The sequence below is a fragment of the Euleptes europaea genome, chromosome 18 (genome assembly GCF_029931775.1).
Source record: "Euleptes europaea isolate rEulEur1 chromosome 18, rEulEur1.hap1, whole genome shotgun sequence".
NCBI classification, from domain to species: Eukaryota; Metazoa; Chordata; class Lepidosauria; order Squamata; family Sphaerodactylidae; genus Euleptes; species Euleptes europaea.
The window spans coordinates 6,907,683-6,927,255 of record NC_079329.1 but is presented as its reverse complement, the minus strand read 5'-3'; the positions used below and the strand labels follow the sequence as shown (position 1 = coordinate 6,927,255).

The 19,573-nt window shown below is 44.6% G+C and overlaps 1 protein-coding gene across 1 annotated transcript; it reads left to right on the top strand.

The window, feature by feature from the left end:
* Window positions 1-1,825: 1,825 nt before the first annotated feature.
* Window positions 1,826-11,098, top strand: LOC130490281 (vomeronasal type-2 receptor 26-like). The gene is made up of 5 exons (XM_056864107.1): window positions 1,826-2,170; window positions 3,593-4,036; window positions 8,946-9,173; window positions 9,507-9,633; window positions 10,197-11,098. The coding sequence occupies exons 1-5, from the start codon at window positions 1,826-1,828 to the stop codon at window positions 11,096-11,098; spliced, it is 2,046 nt and encodes a 681-aa protein (XP_056720085.1).
* Window positions 11,099-19,573: the final 8,475 nt, after the last annotated feature.

Genomic DNA, 19,573 nt, shown 5'->3' with positions numbered 1-19,573 from the left:
GAGGTGAACCAACGTTTTCAGGAGTCTCTGGAATCCATCTTTGTGTATGTGCTGGACTGTGAAGCTGGTTGCTGTGTTGGGTCAATGCAGTTTTCCCAGGCTCAAGATATGCATAACTGTAAATGGAGGATTACCTCAGTTTCCCCTGCATAATAGATTACGCTCTGACAGACACCTAGAAATCATTGAGGACTTTTAATCTCATTGCCTATGGGCAATCCAGCCCTCTGCAAACAGTAGCTAGCCCCTCAAGATGGCCATCAAGCATAAAGAGGAGTTTGAGTAAACGTCTCCTGGCTGATTCATACCCATCCTGGGAAACTCTCCTAGACATTTCCCCTCATTCTAATATCTATACAGAGTCAGCAATTAATCAAGAAAACAGACAAACATCCTCTTGTTTTCTGACAATCATTAAGCCTATCCCTCTCATGTGTCTCACTTCGGAGGAGCAATCAAAGTTTCTTTGTCCCTGGTAAATCGTTCTTTTGCCAGTTGCCTCATGCCGCCTCATGGCTCATTTTTATTATAAATATTGGCCCTTTCACCATTCATATTGTGTTTGTATGTGCTTCGATTTGACCACATACCCCTTACTCGTGTGAAAGGGTTCCTTGCTTTACTTCCAGAAACACTGGTCCATTTCTCTTCCCTCTTCAGCCCTGCTTCCACCAGATATCGCACCTCAGGATAGATAAATGTTGCCTGAAATACCCTCACTAGTCTCCCACCCCTCTGCATTGTGCTATTTGAAATGAAAACTGTGGATGGGCCATTTCTGTGATTTAGCTGTTTCAGTTATCATAAGTATATACTGAAGTTTTTAAGCAAGGTCAGTTCCACAAAGGGGATGCCAAGACTTCAAAATAAAGTATCCAAGAGAGGACTCATATCTGAAAAATACAGAAACCTTTGAGAAAATGTCAGTCTGATGAAGATGCAAAAATATCTGTACTGCAGAAGAGGCTTGTAATGATTATTAGCACAGATTGAACTAAGTGTGGCACCAGTGGGCACACATTTCTTCCCTCCATTAAAAAAACAACTCTTCCAGCTTAGAAAAGAGGCATAATTGTCAGGGCAATAGCCATTCCAGCGCCCTGTAGTGCCAGGGTCCAAGGCAGGAGCCAGATGAGGGCACCGCTCCAGAGGTGAAACGCTGTTTTCGGGAGAACCTGGAATCCATCTTTGTGTATGTGCTAAGCCTTGGAGTTAGTAGCTGTGTTGGGTCAATGTACCGGTTCCCCACACTCAAGATATGCATAACTGTAAATGGGGGATTACCTCCGTTTCCCCTGCATAAGTGCCCCTAGCAGACACCTGGAAATCATTGAGAACTATTAATCTCATCACTGGGGGAAATCAGGACCACTGCAAACAGTAGCTCGCCCATCAAGACAACCATCAGGCATTCAGAGGAGTTTGAGGAAACGTCCCCTGTCTGGTTAACACCCATCTTGGGAAACTCTCCTAGATATTTCCCCTGTTTTGAATATCTTAACAGAGCAATTGTCAGCAATAATCAGGCAAACAAACTTGCTGACAAACATTCTGTCGAAGGAGGCTGGATTATGTGTCTTCAGGGGGGTCAAAACAAATTCATAGATCTATTCAGGGGCAGTTGTATTGCTAACTAAGAGGAACCTCCAGTATCCAGTTGAATGCCAGCATTGGTGGGTAGTGGGAACGTCTGATAGTTCAATGTCCAGCTTGTGAGTTTCCCAGTAGCATTGTGCTGCTGGAAAGAAAAGTGTCCCAGATGAGCCATTTCTCAAATTTCTTTGGGCCCTTATCATGTTCTTAGATCCATATGTGACCAATAAAGATGCTGTATATTGAAGAGTTCCCTTCTCAAGCAATAACTGATTTTGGTTGCAGCCTGATAACAAAGTTCTACCAGCACATCCTCGCCTTGGTGTTTGCCATCCATGAGATCAACAAGAACCCCGACATCTTGCCCAATGTCACTCTTGGGTTCCACATCCATGACTCCCATATATTTCTGAAATGGACTTACAGGACAACCCTGGACCTCCTCTTCACATCACTTGAACTTGTCCCAAACTACCAGTGTGGCATCCAGAAAAAAATGATGGGTGTCATTGGGGGATATAGTTCTGAAACCTCAACAGACATGGCTACTCTCTTAAGTCATTACAAGATCCCACAGGTATGATCAGAGAACTGCGTTTATTTGGACTTCCACAAATCTCACATGCAGTTTAAGCCCCTTCCTGATCTAGGGCCAAGGTTTTCAAAGAGTAAAAACTATGAGCAAAAAAATAGGGGAGAGGTGAAATATGTAATTTTGCATTTGGGTGTGATATGCATCTTGAAATGAGAGTTGTCAGGAAGTATTTCAAAGGATGTGTGTCGAATATTCCATTTGAATATGTTGAGATGATTTGGGGGGGGTGTTATAATACTTGATTCTGTTCAATGCATGGGTGTTGATTTGATTATTGGCCAATTCCATCCATCACCTGGATAATCCATTCTAAGTACTATGAACTGTGCTTGTATTATGGTAGCTACTCAAAATGGAAACAAAGAAGGATTGCAGGGGAAAGGAAATGTGGTGGATTCACACACATCTGGTGACACTTGGCTGTGGGTTTTGGCTTCTCAGAATATGAACAACATTCCTGGAAGGCAACTTTTTTGTTTGAATCCTCATTTGAACACCAAAGCTAGAGGTGTCTGGTTCTTCTGGGATAATGCTAAAGGACAGAAATCAGCGTCATGACTCCAGTTTCCACATACGAGTATGGTTTGAATGGGCTGAGGGAAAGTCACGATCAAAAGGAGGGAAAATACAAAGTGCGATTTTCCCCTGTATTGACCATATGCTTCGATTTTTAAAAAATATAAATTTTAAACATGCACCTCTTAAATCCAATCTGTTTAGTGCCAGAATCAGGCCCATAAGAAAGAACACTGCTGGATATAACATAGAATATACCACTGATTCAATGGCATGTTGAAACCATAAGAATTCAAAAGAATTAATCAAAAATAATTTCCAGATAAGCATAGAAGGTTACTGGTGAACAAGCAGTCATCCATGGCTCAGTGGGACCAACTACTTGGTATGCAGAAGGTCCAGGTTCAATCCCCAGCATCTCCAGTTACATTGATCAGGCAGTACTTGATGGGAAAGACCTCTGCCAGAGACCCTGGAGAGCCATTGCCAATCAGAGTAGACAATACTGTCCTTCTTCCAATGAAGGTCTTGCAAATTCTTGCTAAACAGCTATACCTGATACACACTTAGGCAATCTGATTATATTTCCCCAAAAGAATGACAAAAAAGAATCAATGTTGTGTGAAATACCTTCTACCGATACTCCAGTACCGTAAAGTATTATTGGTTCACTTTTCCCAAAAAAGATTTTAATGGCTGCCGGAGAATACATTCCTCCTGCTGTGTGAAAAAAAGAAGCGATAAACCATTTAGATAAGGTGATAATTTTGAGAAATAAATTGAAATTGGGCAAGATCTGAAGTAACGTTTAAAGACCTTCTGAAACAAGAAGGTGATAAATGAAGTATTCCTATTCTCCCTCTGTAACATTATTTTTTTCCTTATTAGTTTTCATTTGGCTCATTTGAATCAGCAGTGGATAACCCAACCAGCCTCCCTTCCTTTTACCGCACAGTTCCCCAGGAAACCCTTCAGTATGAGGGAATTGTCCAACTACTTCTGCATTTCGGCTGGAAATGGGTTGGGCTCTTCACTATGGATAATGAAGTAGGAGACCGTTTTTTGCAAGCATTTGAGCCGATGCTTTCCAGGAAAGGAATCTGTGTGGCCTTCAGAGAAAAAGCCATAACACAGGTTGTGTTTGATGACATACAATTTATATTAAAATATTTCGACACCAGTAATACAGATTTCTTGGATAGCAAAGCCAATGCAATTGTTCTCCATGGAGAAAGTGTAACCCTTACATGGCTGGCAAGCATTATGTTTATTCCCACAACTTTAATGAATTTTACAGGTTCCGATTATGTGGAGAGAACTTGTGCAGGAAAGGTGTGGATTACAACAGCCCAGATTGATTTTGCATTCTCTATTGTACAAAAGCCATATGATATACAAATATTCCATGGTGCTCTTTCCTTCACAATTCATTCAAAGGACATCCTAGGATTCCATACATTTCTCCAACAAATAAAACCTTCCTGGGCAAAGGGGGATGGTTTTATCAAGAGATTCTGGGAACAAGTCTTTCAATGTGTGTTACCAGATTCCATTAATCCAACAAATTCGGATGAGACATGCACTGGAGAGGAGAGACTGGAGACTGTCTCGGCACCGTTTTTCGAAATGAGCATGACTGGCCATAGCTACAGTATCTATAATGCTGTCTATGCCATTGCACATGCTCTACACATCTTGGGATCTGCCAGAACCAAACACAGAGTGATGGAGGATTGGGGCAGCCTGGCTCCTCTGAATGTGCCGCCTTGGAAGGTATCTACTCCTCCCTGAGAAAAAATGTCCCCTGCAGTGCTTAGGGTTCCAAAGGGGTGGAGCCAATGATCACTGATGGTGCCAGATCACTCCTTTAATCCAGACATGACATCAGCCCCCTTCCTCCACCATGATGTGTGTGTGTGTGTGTGTGATAAGTGCCGCCAAGTCCCTTCCGACTCATGGCGACCCTATGATACTGACAGAATTCTCCAAAATTCTCATGGTAGAAGCCATGACAATTATGGGAAATCCTATAAAATCATGTCCCTTGGACTAACCAGAGTAAAAACCTAGAGGTGCTCTTGAAAAGTGAGAAATTACATATCACCATCTGGTAACTACTAACTCTATGTCGAGGAGTTTCAGCAACTCTCTTTCTGACTGGCCCCTGCAGGCTTCTTTTCCTGCTTCCTTAGCTTCCTGCAGCTCAGTAGGGAAAGGGGGGCATGCCTATTGTTGTTCTAATGCAGGGGTGGAGAACCTTTTTCCTGCCAAGGGCCATTTGTACATTTATGACATCATTCAGGGGCCATACCAGGTGTAGATCTCCCGGTGGGGGGGGAGAGGCTAGGGTTGCCAGGTCTCCAGCCACCACCTGGAGGTTGGCAACCCCAGGGGAGGCCGCACAGAGAAGGCCTGCAGGGCGCCCCCGCTCCCCCCTCCCAGGCGGGAGGGCAGCCAGCTGTGGGCCCGAGCAAACGAGGCGCCAGGGGGGCGGAGCCCATAGTCAATCGACAAGAGAGGAAGGAAAACAGAGAAAGAGGAAAAGGGAGGGAGGGAGAAAGAGAGAAAGGGAGAAAGAAATGGAGAGAGGGGGAGAAAGAAAGAAAAGAACGGAGAGAAAGAAAGAAAAGGACGGAGAGAGACAAAGAAAGAGACAGAAAAAGGGGGAGAAAAAGAGGGAGAGAAAGGAGAAAGAGTGACAGAAAAAGAGGAAGAAAAGAAAGAAAAGCCTTCCCCGCCCACACACACACAACGGCGCACGGAGCCCTGCGCGACCAGGCCCCAGTCTCCATACCCTCCCCCCCAGAGTCCACAAAAGCCCCCCTCAAAGCCCGATCAGCTCCCGCATGCATGCTCTGCTGCCGGGAGCCGCCGGCCTCTTCCCCCCTCTCGCTGCTCAACAGCCAACAGGCAGTGAGAGGGGCTTACAATGTGCTGCAGCGTTCCTGCACGCCGCGGCTGTAGGGGGCAGCCTTGGGGGAAGCGTCCCTCCCCCTCCCCTCTCCTCTCGCCGACCAACAGCCGACAGTTGGCGAGAGGAGGTCCAAAGGGCGCCGCAGTGCCCTTGTAAGCCGCGGCCCCAGGAACACCCTTGGGGAGGGCCGCCCTGTGCCCAGCCTCTGTGGCAGGGCCCCGGAGCTCCCAAGGGCAACATAAAATGTCCTCGGCCCCCGGGCCTGAGGTTCCCCATCCCTGTTCTAATGGTTGGTTCTAGGGCTGTTGATTCGGTTCGGCCCGAACTGAAAATCAGCCGAATTTCCCTTGATTCGGTGGTTTTTAGTTCGGGAGGAACCGAACTCAAAAATGGCAGGAAAAGGGGGGGGCGAATTCAGCGAGTTCGGGAGTTCACGAATAAATCCGGCTAATTCGGGGCCGTCAGTAAGCAGCATAACCTTCAGTAAGCAGCATTCTCCTCTCCTGGCCAATCAGTGGCCAAGCTGGGTCTTCTTCTAGCCAATCAGACAGGATTGAGTACTGGAAGAATCAGCTGATGTGCGGCCCAGCCGGGGAGAGAGAGAGAGAGGGAAATCCTTGTGTGTGTGTGTGCGGGGGTGCTTGTGCACATTCGCTCCTTTCTGTGGCTGCAGGGGGGGCATTTTTTGGGGTACAAACCCCAAACTTTCAGGGGATATTCAGACAAGCCTTCTTAAGAGACCACCCAAGTTTTGTAAACATTGGGTCAGGGGGTCCCGAGATATGGGCTCCCCCCTTTTTTCTTTCCATGGCTGCAGGGGGCGCATTTTTGGGTGTGCCGACCCCAAACATTCAGCGGAGCATCAGACAAGGCTTCTTAAGAGACCCCCCAAGTTTTGTAAACATTGGGTCAGGGGGTCCCGAGATATGGGCTCCACCCCTTTTTCCTCTCCCCCTTTTCCATTTCTGTGGCTGCAGGGGGCGCATTTTTGGGGGTGCAGCACCCAAACTTTTATCATAGCTTCAGACAATCTTTCTTAAGAGACCACCCAAGTTTTGTAAAGATGGGTTCAGTGGGGGCAGAAATATCGGCTTCCCCCCTTTTCTCTTTCCGTGGCTGCAGGGGGCACATTTTTGGGTGTGCCGACCCCAAACTTTCAGCGGAGCTTAAGACAAGGCTTCTTAAGAGACCACCCAAGTTTTGTAAACATTGGGTCAGGGCCCCCCGAGATATGGGCTTTCCCCTTTTCCCTATTGGAATGAATGGATCACCCTCGAGAGATGCATACATATGGATCTCATATTGGATACAAATGGAATCATATTGGATTACCCAGCCTCCCAGCCCCTCCTGATGGAACAGAAGACAGCCACAGTAAGACCCCTTTGGGGGCTTTAATCTGTAATTTTTTCTTTTCTGTGTGTGTGGGGGGGGGAAGCAGAGTCTGTGTGTGTGTGGGGAGGGAGCAGTTTCTGTGGGTGGGGGGGGAAGCCAAAGGGGGCTTTTGCCCGTTCTGCCTGGGGTGTGTGTTCCCCCTCCAGTCTCTCTCTCCCTGGTTTGAGGGGGGGGGCTTCATTTTTATGTCTTCAGGTTTTCCCTCATTCATAAGATCAGTTAGGTTATTTTGATGCTTGCTCAAAACTGGTTTTCAAATGGTGACTTAAAGAATGCATCTGCCTGGTCCCAAGCCAATGCAAAAGGAGAAATTCCACCCCCTCCTGCTCATTATGCATAGCTAGCTGCCTCTGTCCCTTTCCATGGTTTGCAAACTCCCAGGTGTCAGGTGTTTCTTTGCACTGTTGCAAAGGTGTTGCATTGCGTGCTTGTGTTGCTTTGCAGTTGTATTGTTTTGCAAAATTCTTCACACCTGCCCCGCCCTTTGCATGTTTGCAAAGGTGTTGCTTTGCAGTTGTGTTGCTTTGCAAAGTTCTTAGCACCTGCCCCGCCCTTGCTCTCATCAGCTGTTTGTAGGGCTGGGAACTTTGTGCGTGGGCGGCAAGCTCTGCCCAGAGATGCACATTAAGGGTGGGGGGACCCCTTTCGGGGCCCATATCTCAGCCCCCCCGACCCAATCTTTACAAAACTTGGGAGGTCTGGCAAGAAGGGTCCTTTGAAGCTCCTCTGAAAGTTTGGGACCTCTACCCCCAAAAATGCCTCCCCAGAGAGCCGCGGAAAGGCGCGGTTGTGTTTTTAATGGCTTTATTCGGCCGAATTTTTTCCCGAACTTTGAATTCCCGCCGAATTGCATGGACCCGAAGTGGGGGAGTTCGGACTTCGGCATATCCCGAATCTAAACGGGCCGAATTCAGCCAAATCCGAACTATACCGAATTTTTTTTAATTCAACAGCCCTAGTTGGTTCATTTGCGCATATATGGCGCTGAATGCTGCTGGCCAACAAAATGTATTCTGGATGCAGCAAAACCAAAATGGATCTTTTTTGAAGCTCCTTCAGCAGCATTCGTTCCAGAAACACACTGAATCATCCTTCATTTCTTTGTCTTGTAACTGGCAATGGAAGCTTATTTTCATGAGCAAGCAAAATACTTGCATTCATAAAAATCTTCCATCCTAGAATAAAGTATTCTCATAATCTGTTTCAAACTGAAAAGTATTGGTGAGTACTAGGGCTGTGCTCAAAAACAACAAAATTCAGTAAATTTTGGGTTCTAGTTTACTGGCCCCAATTGTTTTTTGTAAACCCAGAATAAGCCAAATACCCACACTAGTAAAGGGGTATTTTGTCTTTATTTCCGGGTTTACCGAAAAAAATTGGGTCCATTATAGTTTATGGGGATTTTTTTTTCAAAGCTCCTGTGAGGGCATTTTTGGAGATAGAGTGAAGATTGGGTCGGGGGGGGGCAATTTTATGGGGTCTGGAAGGGGTCACCTTCCTCCTCCATAGAGAAGTATGGTAAAGTTTACAAAGCTTCTCATTGGAAGAAGGGGGTATACCCATTCCGGACCCCATAAAATTGGACCTCTTGACCCAATCTTCACATAACATGGGGGTTCATGCAAGGAGAGTCCCTTGAAGCTACCCTGAAAATTTGGGGACTCTACCTCCAAAAATTCCTCCCCCACAGCCCATTAAATACATTCCCATAGGGAAAAGTTGAAGCCGAACTGATTCGGCAATCGGTTGTCCAGCTTCGGCTGTATTCACAGCTTTTGGTATTCGGTTAAAACAAAACCTAAATGCTGCCGAAACGGCTAATTTCAGGTTTCCTTTTGGTTCGGGTTTATCGATATGCACAACCCTACTAAGTACTTTCCAATCCATCTAATTGTCTCCAGGAACCTTAATGCTCTTTCTCTTTCTACTAAGCTCCACACACTTCTTCGGAGAATCGCTTTCAACAACAGTGCAGGAGATGAAGTGAGCTTTAACAAACATGGAGAATTGAAAGGTGGATTTGATATTACCAACTTGGTCACTTTTCCAAATAGGTCCTATGTCAGAGTCCAAATTGGGAGGCTGGATCCACAGGTTCCGCTTAGTAAACGAGTTATTATCAGTGAGGACAGAATTAAGTGGAACAGATACCTCGCACAGGTGAGAAAACATTATCACTCTCTCTCAAAAGCATACAACACTCTTTGACTTTTAGTGCAATAAGTAGACAGAAGCTTTAAAAAGAATAGCAAATGGACGCAACAATTTTTTAATCCATGAATTTTGCAGATTGAGCACTTAGAGGATTAATGGGCTCAAAGAGCATGCAACATTTCAACCTCTGTTGGTTCCATTGTGCTTTGGATAATGCACATTCCTAATTGAGATCTCAGATATTACTCTTTCATTACCTTGACAACTTTTACAAGTATTGTAAACCAAAATACTCCCCAAATCTTCTCAGTTCTACATTCTCATTTTCTTCAATGACAGCTACCTCCTTTATCGGTATGTAATGACAACTGCAAGCCTGGTTACAGCAAGAAAAAGAAGGAAGGGGAGCAATTCTGCTGCTACAATTGTGATCCGTGTCCAGAGGGGAAAATTTCAGACAAAGAGGGTAGGATTATTATTGATCCCATATGTTTTGTACACTGATGGCCTGAAGGGAAGGAATTTAAACATCCGCACAATGGGGAAACATGAAAAAGCTTCTCAGGGTTGAACATTCTTTGGGTTGCTAAATTTATTTCCAGATATTTGCTTAATACTTATGAGAAAAAATGACAACTCAGTTTGTCATGGTCTCTGACATAACCACAGTAGGATTCACACTCACTTCAAAATATCTCTACAGGCTGAAAGTCAATGCTAGGACAGGTTAAGAACATAAGAAAAGCCCTGCTGGATCAGACCAAGGCCCATCAAGTCCAGCAGTCTGTTCACACAGTGGCCAAAGAGGTTCCTCTAGGAAGCCCCCAAACAAGACGCCTGCAGCAGCACCGTCCTGCCTGTGTTCCACAGCACCTAAGATAATCGGCATGCTCCTCTGATCCTGGAGAGATGGAGGTTAACAAATCGCTTTTCATCAAGTGTTGACCATACAAGATTAGGTATTCTGTCAGAAAACCTCTTGTTTTCAAATGATGGAAGTGTCTAAATAGGTTTATCTTATCCTTTCAGACATGGATTATTGCATGACTTGCTCTGAAGGTCATTATCCAAACCTGTCACAAGATCAATGCATTCCCAAGATTCCAAATTTCCTTTCCTTTGCAGAACCCTTGAGCATGATTTTGGCCTTTTTGGCTCTCTTCTTCTCTCTGATCACAGCCCTGGTGCTCACAATCTTTGTCAAATACAAGGACACCCCCATCGTTAAAGCCAACAACCGGAGCCTCACCTACTGTCTACTCATCTCTCTCCTCCTATGCTTCCTCTGCTCCTTGCTCTTCTTTGGAAGGCCCAACAGGGTGACCTGCCTTCTACGACAAACAACATTTGGCATCATCTTCTCAGTTGCAGTTTCTTCTGTCTTGGCAAAAACTGTTACGGTTGTTTTAGTGTTTATGGCCTCTAAGCCAGGAAACATTTTTCAAAAGTGGGTGGGGAAACAATTAGCGTATTACATTGTTATTTCTTGCTTTTTTGTTCAAGTTGGCATTTGTGCTGTTTGGTTGGCATTTTCTCCTCCTTTCCCAGATGTGGACATGTATTCACTCAGTAGAGAAATCATCGTGCAATGCAATGAAGGGTCAACTGCCATGTTTTACTGTGTCTTGGGCTACATGGGAATTCTGTCCACCGTCTGCTTTATTGTGGCTTTCCTGGCCAGAAAGTTGCCTGACAGTTTCAACGAAGCCAAGTTCATCACCTTCAGCATGTTGGTTTTCTGCAGTGTTTGGCTGTCCTTTGTCCCCACCTACCTGAGCACTCAAGGAAAAGACACTGTGGCCGTAGAGATCTTCTCCATCTTCGCTTCCAGTGCTGGCTTACTAGGTTGCATCTTTTTCCCCAAATGCTATGTGATTATCCTGAGGCCTGAGTTGAACAGAAGAGAGCAGCTGATCAGGAAAAAGCATTGAACTTTTCTATCTTCTATTTTCTTGTTCTGCAATTGTATCTTTATCTCAGTCACATGTGGCAATTTTGTTTTCTGCAGTGAATGAAACCCATAAACCTTTCCCTGACATTCTTCTGTAATAGGCCTCTTGGGCACATTTACACAGTCTCTATGGGACTTTTTTCCTAGGTGGGGAGGTAGTAAGAATTCTATATTTGAATATTTCATTCCTGTTAATCTCAAACGTAAAATGCTGGTTTAGGATTATCTGTTTGAGATCGAGACTGAGAGCCTGATTGAAGACTAGGGTGCCAGGTACACCCCTGCAACTGGTGCGGAGTGGGAAGAATATATCTGCAGCAAACTGAGCCCTAGGCCTCTGTTGTGGGTGATACCATTTCACCAAGACGTTTTGTCCAAATACCAGATCTCCATGTGGTTGCTGGTGACATGCTGATGTCACTTCTGCTGCTCTCTGGAAGTGGACCATTGCTGATGGTCATCCCCTTAGGATCCCAGATGCCTGCTAATGGCGGTAACCTCCGACTGATTCCTACCTCTCCACACTGACATTCAGCTGGTAGCCAGGCAGAAGCAGACTGATGGAAAGGGGGCCCAATCCACATCCCCACCTGATGAGGTCACGTTTGGCCTGATGCAGAAGCACCCACATCGCAGCAGAGGGATGATCTAGCTCTCACTGCAAAACTGTTTGAGGAACATAGACCAAGACCATTTCCGTCCCACAACCAGATTGGAAGAGATGCTGACAATCCACCTCCTTCAGGAATATGTGAACATAACCAATTCACACATGCTCAGAAAGGACCCATTTGCCACCTTGTTCTTCAGTTTGTTTCAGGAGTTTAGGCTTTTCACCCTACAAATCTCCAAAAAGAGATCCCAGCCAGGACTTGGGAGTGATGTGCAAATTTCCCCCTCTAGCCAACCCTGAAGCTTACTGCACTTGCAATATGCAATGGTACTTTGAATACTGAATGGAAAAACTGCAGGTGTCTTTGGGAGATTGAAAGGATGGAACTACAAGTCCCACAATCTTCCTGAAGTGGATCACCTATTTTGAAACCCACAGCTTTGTTTTCTGATGAGTCAGTCCTGTCACAGGTAACCATGACTTCCAAACACTAAAACAGAAGGGGAAGGGAGGTTTTTGGGCATTGCTTAGGCCACAATGTTCCCATTCCATTCTTGTTGGGCGTTCCCTTTGAGACTCGCCTGACACCTAGGGAACTGTCGTTTAGGTGCAAGTAGGGCTGTTGAATTTTAAAAAATTCAGTATAGTTCGGATTCGGCCGAATTCGGCCCGTTTAGATTCGGGATATGCCGAAGTCCGAACTCCCCCACTTCGGATCCGTTCAATTCGGCGGGAATTCAAAGTTCGGAAAAAAATTCGGCCGAATAAAGCCATTAAAAACACAATCGCGCCTTTCCGTGGCTCGGGGGGGGGCATTTTTTGGGTTAGAGGTCCCAAACTTCCAGCAGAGCTTCAAAGGACGTTTATTGAAAGACTCCCCAAGTTTTGTAAAGATTGGGTCAGGGGGGGCTGAGATATGGACCCTGAAAGGGGTCCCCCCACCCTTAATGTGCATCTCTCAGCAGAGCTTGCCGCCCACGCACAAAGCTCCCAGCCCTGACAACAGCTTGCAAAGCAACACAACCTTGTAAAACAACACCTTTGCAACAGGGAAAACCAGAAGACACACAACTGAAACCTCCCCCCTCAAACCAGGGAGCGAGAGACTCGAGGGGGAACACACACCCCAGGCAGAACCAACGAAAGCCCCCTTTGGCTTCCCCCCCACCCACAGAAACTGCTCCCTCCCCACACACACACAGACTCTGCTTTCCCCCACACACACACACACATACACAGGTGAAAAATTATAGATTAAAGCCCCCAAAGGGGTCTTACTGTGGCTGTCTTCTGTTCCAAGGACTTGTAATCCAAGATGATTCCAATTAGGCACGGCACGTTTTGCTCTGGAGAAGATGCACACAGGATCGGCTGATCCATTCATCCCAATAGGGGAAAGGGAAAAGGGGAAAGGGGAAAGGGGAAAGCCCATATCTCGGGACCCCCTGACCCAATGTTCACAAAACTTGGGTGGTCTCTTAAGAACACTGGTCTGAAACTCCGCTCAAAGTTTGGGATCTGCACCCCAAAAAATGCGCCCCCTGCAGCCACGGAAAGAGAAAAGGGGGGAAGCGATATTTCTGCCCCCACTGAACCCATCTTTACAAAACTTGGGTGGTATCTTAAGAATAATTGTCTGAAGCTATGCTAAAGGTTTGGGGGCTATATCCCCAAAAAAGCGCCCCCTGCAGCCACATAAATGGAAAAGGGGGGAAGGGGGAGAGCCCATATCTCGAGACCCCCTGACCCAATGTTTACAAAACTTGGGGGGTATCTTAAGAAGCTTCATCTGAAGCTCCACTAAAAGTTTGGGGTCTGTACCCCCAAAAATGCGCCCCCTGCAGCCATGGAAAGAAAAAGGGGGGAGTCCATATCTCGGGACCCCCTGACCCAATGTTTACAAAACTTGGGGGGTATCTTAAGAAGCTTCATCTGAAGCTCCACTGAAAGTTTGGGGTCTGTACCCCAAAAAATATGCCCCCTGCAGCCACAGAAAGGAGCAAATGTGCACAAGCACCCCACACACACACACACACGAGGATTTCTCTCTCTCTCTCTCTCTCTCTCCCTGGCCGGGCCGCACATCAGCTGATTCCTCCAGTACTCAATCCTGACTGATTGGCCAGAAGAAGACCCAGCTTGGCCACCGATTGGCCGGGGGAGGAGAATGCTGCTTACTGACGGTTATGCTGCTTACTGACAGCCCTGAATTTGCCAAATTTGTTCGTGAACTCCCGAACTCGCTGAATTCGGGGCCCCCGGTTGCCCGCCAGTTTTGAGTTCGGTTCCTCCCGAACTAAAAACCACCGAATCAGGGGAAATTCGGCTGATTTTCAGTTCGGGCCGAACTGAATCAACAGCCCTAGGTGCAAGGCCAAATCTGTTCTGTTTCCCCGAGTGGGTAATTGCCAGGTTGATCTTCCAACATTTTGATTGTTGGCCCCTAACCTGAGAGAAAACATGGTTTAACTTGGAGTTTTATGGATGGATTTTTAGGCTGGGTTTCTTGGAACTTTTAAGGATTTTATGCTGTTTATGGCTTTATCATGCTTCACTTTGTAAACCACTTTGAACAGGTTCTCTGGACAAGTGGTACAGAAATGTTCCAGATAGATAAATAAATTCATCCAAGGAGAAGTGTCCTGCAATTCTTGCTTTGTTGATTCCATTCAGAGATGCCCAATTTTTTTTTTATTGCATCATGGGTGGGCGAGCCTCTGCTAATCATTCTGAGCTCCCCATTCCAGCTGCTCCTTCACTATAGAGACGCAGGGACGAGATCAGAAAAAAATATTTTTGCTTCACTTGTTCTGCAAATTATTATTTCAGAACAATATTAGCAGTCTTCCAAGGGAGATAGCCGCCACTATAATTATCAGAATCACTGCAATTTCTTTGCCCAGTCTCAGTTCCAATAGCTTTCTAGAAGGAAGCAGAAAACAACCCAGACATAAAATCTTAAAGTTCTGCTTATAAAACACTCTGCTGAGCCATTGACAGCTAAAATAAGGGACTAGAGAGAGGCCATTTTTGAATCAGTACTCAATATCTCTCGAACTGCATACAAACAAGTAGGCTGGGACACGAAACAAAAGGTTCCTATGCCCACTGTTGAAAAGAGTGTTGGAACACTCAGGCGCCATCTGAGCCACCCTCTTGAAACCAGGAGGAAGCTAAGGATGATGCTGTAGAGGAGACCCAGGACAGTGTGTGTGGAGGGAGAGGTATTGCTGCTGATACAGATGCTGCTTCCACTTGTGGTATATAAAGTACAAAGTATGAAGTGCACTGGGAACGTTTCTCCTCAGATTCCACATCAGTGGTATCAGCCGGGTGAACTCCTAATTGGTGGAATTGTAACTCATATTGTTTGTGCTTCCCAAAAAGTTGAATTTGAGTGGCACCCTTCCCAGGATAATGCATGTTTTCCAAAGTAAGGAATTAATGGCTCCACTAATGTAGAGATGATGATGATGTCTGGGTTTTTTTTAGCATTTGAAGAACTGAATGGGCATTTTTTAATAATACTGGATAAAAGAAATATTGTGACTACCAAAATGAAATACTCATTTTTCATGACACAAAGATTTTGCTTATACCACTGACAGGGCTTTTTGTTTCATGAATAATTTTGTACTGTTTCATTTATCATACCTATACAGTGAGGGTTTTTTTGAGCAAGGTCTGTTCTACACAAGGGATGCCAAGATTTAAGAATAAAATAATTAAGAAAGAACTAATATTTGAAAAATATAGAATCTTTTGAGAAAATTTCAGTTTGATGAAAATGCAAAATGGTTATGTTGCATAAGAAGCCTTGTAATGTTTATTAGCACAGAATAAACCAAGTGTAGCACCAGTGGGCACACATTTCTTCCCCTTTAAAAATCTCTTTTCATTTAGAAAAGTGGTATAACTGTTAAGGCCAGAATCATTCCAGCACGCTGGAGTACCTGGCAGACCAGGGACCAAGCAGGAGCCAGAGCAGGGCACTGCTCCACAGAGGTGAACCAACGTTTTCAGGAGTCTCTGGAATCCATCTTGTGCAGAGCCTTGGAGTTAGTAGCTGTGTTGGGTCAATGTACAGTTTCCCACGGCTCAAGATATGCATAACTGTAAATGGAGGATTACCTCAGTTGCCCCTGCATAGTACATTAAGCGCTCCTGACAGACACCTAGAAATCATTGAGGACTTTTAATCTCATTGCCTATGGGCAATCCAGCCCTCTGCAAACAGTAGCTAGCCCCTCAAGATGGCCATCAAGCATAAAGAGGAGTTTGAGTAAACATCTAGCGATCTAGTGCCAAGGGTTGCAAAGAGTAAGAATTATAAGCAACAAATAGGGAGGGATGTGAAATATGTTACATTGCACTTGGGAGTGATATGGGTTTTGAAATAATAGTTGTCAGGAAGGATTCCAAAGGATGTGTGTTGAACATTCGATTTGAAAAGGTTGAGATGATTGCAGGGGTATCACAATATATCTTATGGTGCAAATACTGGGTGCTGATTTGATTGTTGGTGAATTCCATCCATCTACTGGATGATCCATTCTATGAACAGTGCTTCTATTATGGTAGCTACTGAAAATGGAAGAAAAGCAGGATTGCAGGGGAAAGGAAATGTGATAGATTCACACAAATCTGGTGACCTTTGACTGTAGTTTTTGCCTTCTCAGATTATGAACAACATTCCTAGAAAGAAACATTTTTGTTTCTACTCTGAATCCTCTTTTGAACACCAAGGCTAGAATTGTCTGGTTTTTCTGGGATACTGCTAAAGAACTGAAACCAGCTTCCTGACTCCAGTTTCCACATCTTGGTGGGGTCTGAATGGTGTGAGGGAAAGTCATGATCAAAAGGGGGGGGATACAAAGAGATATTTTCCCCCATATTAACCATATGCTCCCATTTTTTAAATATATATTTTAGACATGTTCCTCTTGAACCCAATCTGTTTAATGCCAGAATCTTGCCCATCAGAAAGAGCACTGCTGGATTTGACATAGAATATAACCCTGAATGCAATGGCATGTTGAAACCAAGTTTCTGTTTCTCTCATAGCAATTAGTCAAAACTAATGGATGGCCCAGGCTAGCCTGATCTCGTCAGATCTCAGAAGCTAAGCTGGGTTGGCCCTGGTTAGTATTTGGATGGGAGACCACCAAGGAATACCAGGGTTGCTGTGCAGAGGTGGCAAACCACCTCTGTTAGTCTCTTGCTATGAAAACCCAAAAGGGGTCACCATAAGTCGGCTGCGACTTGAAGGCACTTTACAAACGCATGCACACACAATTGCCAGATTAGCATAGAAGGTTACTTGTGAACAATCAATCAGCATCACTTTGGGGCATGGAAGGACATAGACAGAAAGGAAATAATACCCAAAACACCCCTTAAAGATCCAACAATATTGACTAGGTTGGAAAATTGCTGATCTCAACAGGAATCCATGTTGTCTGAAATATCTTCTACCCAAACTCCAGTACCGTAAAGTATCATTTAATTCATCCCCCCCCCCCAAAAAAAAGTGTAATGGCTGATGGATAATACATTTCTCCTACTATGTGGAAAAAAATGATAAAGCATTTAGATATGGTGATATCTTTTGAGAAATAAAGGGAAATGGTTTTTAAAATTGTGATCTTTTATGTATTTTTATAATCCTTGTTGTATTCACATTATATGCCGCCCTGAGTTCTTCAAGGTGAAAAGATGGTGATTAAATAAACAGATAAATAAAACACAAATTTAAAACATGGCCATGGTTCCAGATAAGTTTACTAGCTGCAGGAGAAAATATGCAGACAAAAGAAGATGTGCAACTGTCTAGAAAACAGAGTTGTCTTTTATGCAATTTACATTGCCGATATAATAAGTGCAATATTTAGGATAACATTTAAAGACCTTTGGAAAAAGGAAGGTGATCAATACAGTATTTTTATTCTCCCTCTGTAACATAATTTTTTTCACATTAATTTTCATTTGGCACATTTGAATCAGAAGTGGATAACCCAACCAGTCTCCCTAGTTTTTACCGCACTGTCCCCCAGGAAGCCCTTCAGTATGAGGGAATTCTCCAGCTCCTTCTGCATTTCGGCTGGAAATGGGTTGGGCTCATCACTCTGGATGATGAAGGTGGAGACCATTTCTTGCAGACATTTGAACCAATGCTTTCCAGTAATGGAATCTGTGTGGCCTTCATAGAAAAGGCTACAAGACAGGTCCTGTGGGTTTCTAGGCAGACTATGTTCACGGGGTGGATTGCCAGTGCCTCCCCCAGTCATCCTCCCTTTATCTCCAGCTAGCTGGGTCCTCATTTTACCGACCTCAGAAGAATGGAAGGCTGAGTCAACCTTGAGCCGGCTACCTGAAACCAACTTCCGTTGGGATCAAACTCAGGTAGTGAGCAGAGCTTGGGCTGCAGGACTGCAGCTTTACCACTCTGTGCCACGGGGCCCTTAGGCCAAGCATAAAATGGTTGAAGTTACATGGCGCACTCAAATCGGCAGTAGATAACAATACATTTTCTTAGAACACTATCCAAAATATTACTCTCTTTAAAAACTGGTCAACAATATAAATTTAAACAATCAGTCCCCTCCTATAATAGATTTCCTATAATTAAATACTATTGTACAAAACCTGGCTACTAAATTTGCTACCTGAGAAAATTCATCCTTAAGAAGGATGTTAACTCTAACAGATTTAGGATAACCAGTGTTCTTTCTTAAAAGAGGGCCAGGAATATTCTCCCTGTCCTCCTTGTAGTACCTACACCTGAGAAGGACATGTTCCAGTGTTTCCGCTTCACCGCTGTTGCAGGGACAGAGTCTTTCTGAGGGGAGTCTTTTTGAAATTCCCTTCAAATACTGCAGAGGGCAGAGCCGAACATCGAGCTAGGGCAAATGCTCGCCAAGTAGTATTTCCTTCTAATATTGAAAGGTATGGCGCTCGGCAAGGGATGTACTTGGTTTTGACAGATGCCCTTAAAAAAGGCACTGTAGGCTGCACTAATGTAGAGAATGATGATGATATCTGATTTTGTCGAAGGCTTTCACAGTCAGAGTTCATTGGTTCTTGTAGGTTATCTGGGCTGTGTGACCGTGGTCTTGGTATTTTCTTTCCTGACGTTTCGCCAGCAGCTGTGGCAGGCATCTTCAGAGGAGTAACACTGAAGGACAGTGTCTCGCAGTGTCAAGTGTGTAGGAAGAGTAATATATAGTCAGAAAGGGGTGGGTTTGAGCTGAATCATTGTCCTGTAAAAAGTATCAAAGGTAATGGGGAGGAGTTTGAGCAAACATCTCTTGTCTGATCCACACCCATCCTGGGAAACTCTCCTAGACATTTCCCCTCATTCTTATATCTATACGGAGTGATCATCAGCAATTGAACAGGCAAACACACAAATATCTTCTTGTTTTCCAACAATGGTTAAGCAATTTTTTGTGTCACTTCAGAGAAGCAATCACAGTTTCTTTGTCCCTGATAAAGCCTTCCTTTGCCAGTTACCTCATGCTGCTTCAGGGCTCATTTTTACCATAAATATTGGCCCTTTCACCATTCATGTGTGTGTTTGTGTGTGCGTGCCTGGATTTGGCCACATACCCCTTACTTACATTTAAGGTCTCCTTGCTTTTCTTCCATGAAATGCTGGTCCATTTACGAAAATATTGCCCCAACTACCCTCACTCTGTTCCCACACCCCCACCCTTTATTTTCTCTAGTTCTTGTGTGAATTGTACATGAGTACATCATTTTGCATGTGTGTGATTCTTCTTATTTTTACAATAAAACAAAAAACTTTATTTTGAACTCTTGTCTCTTTATGAAGAATTTTTC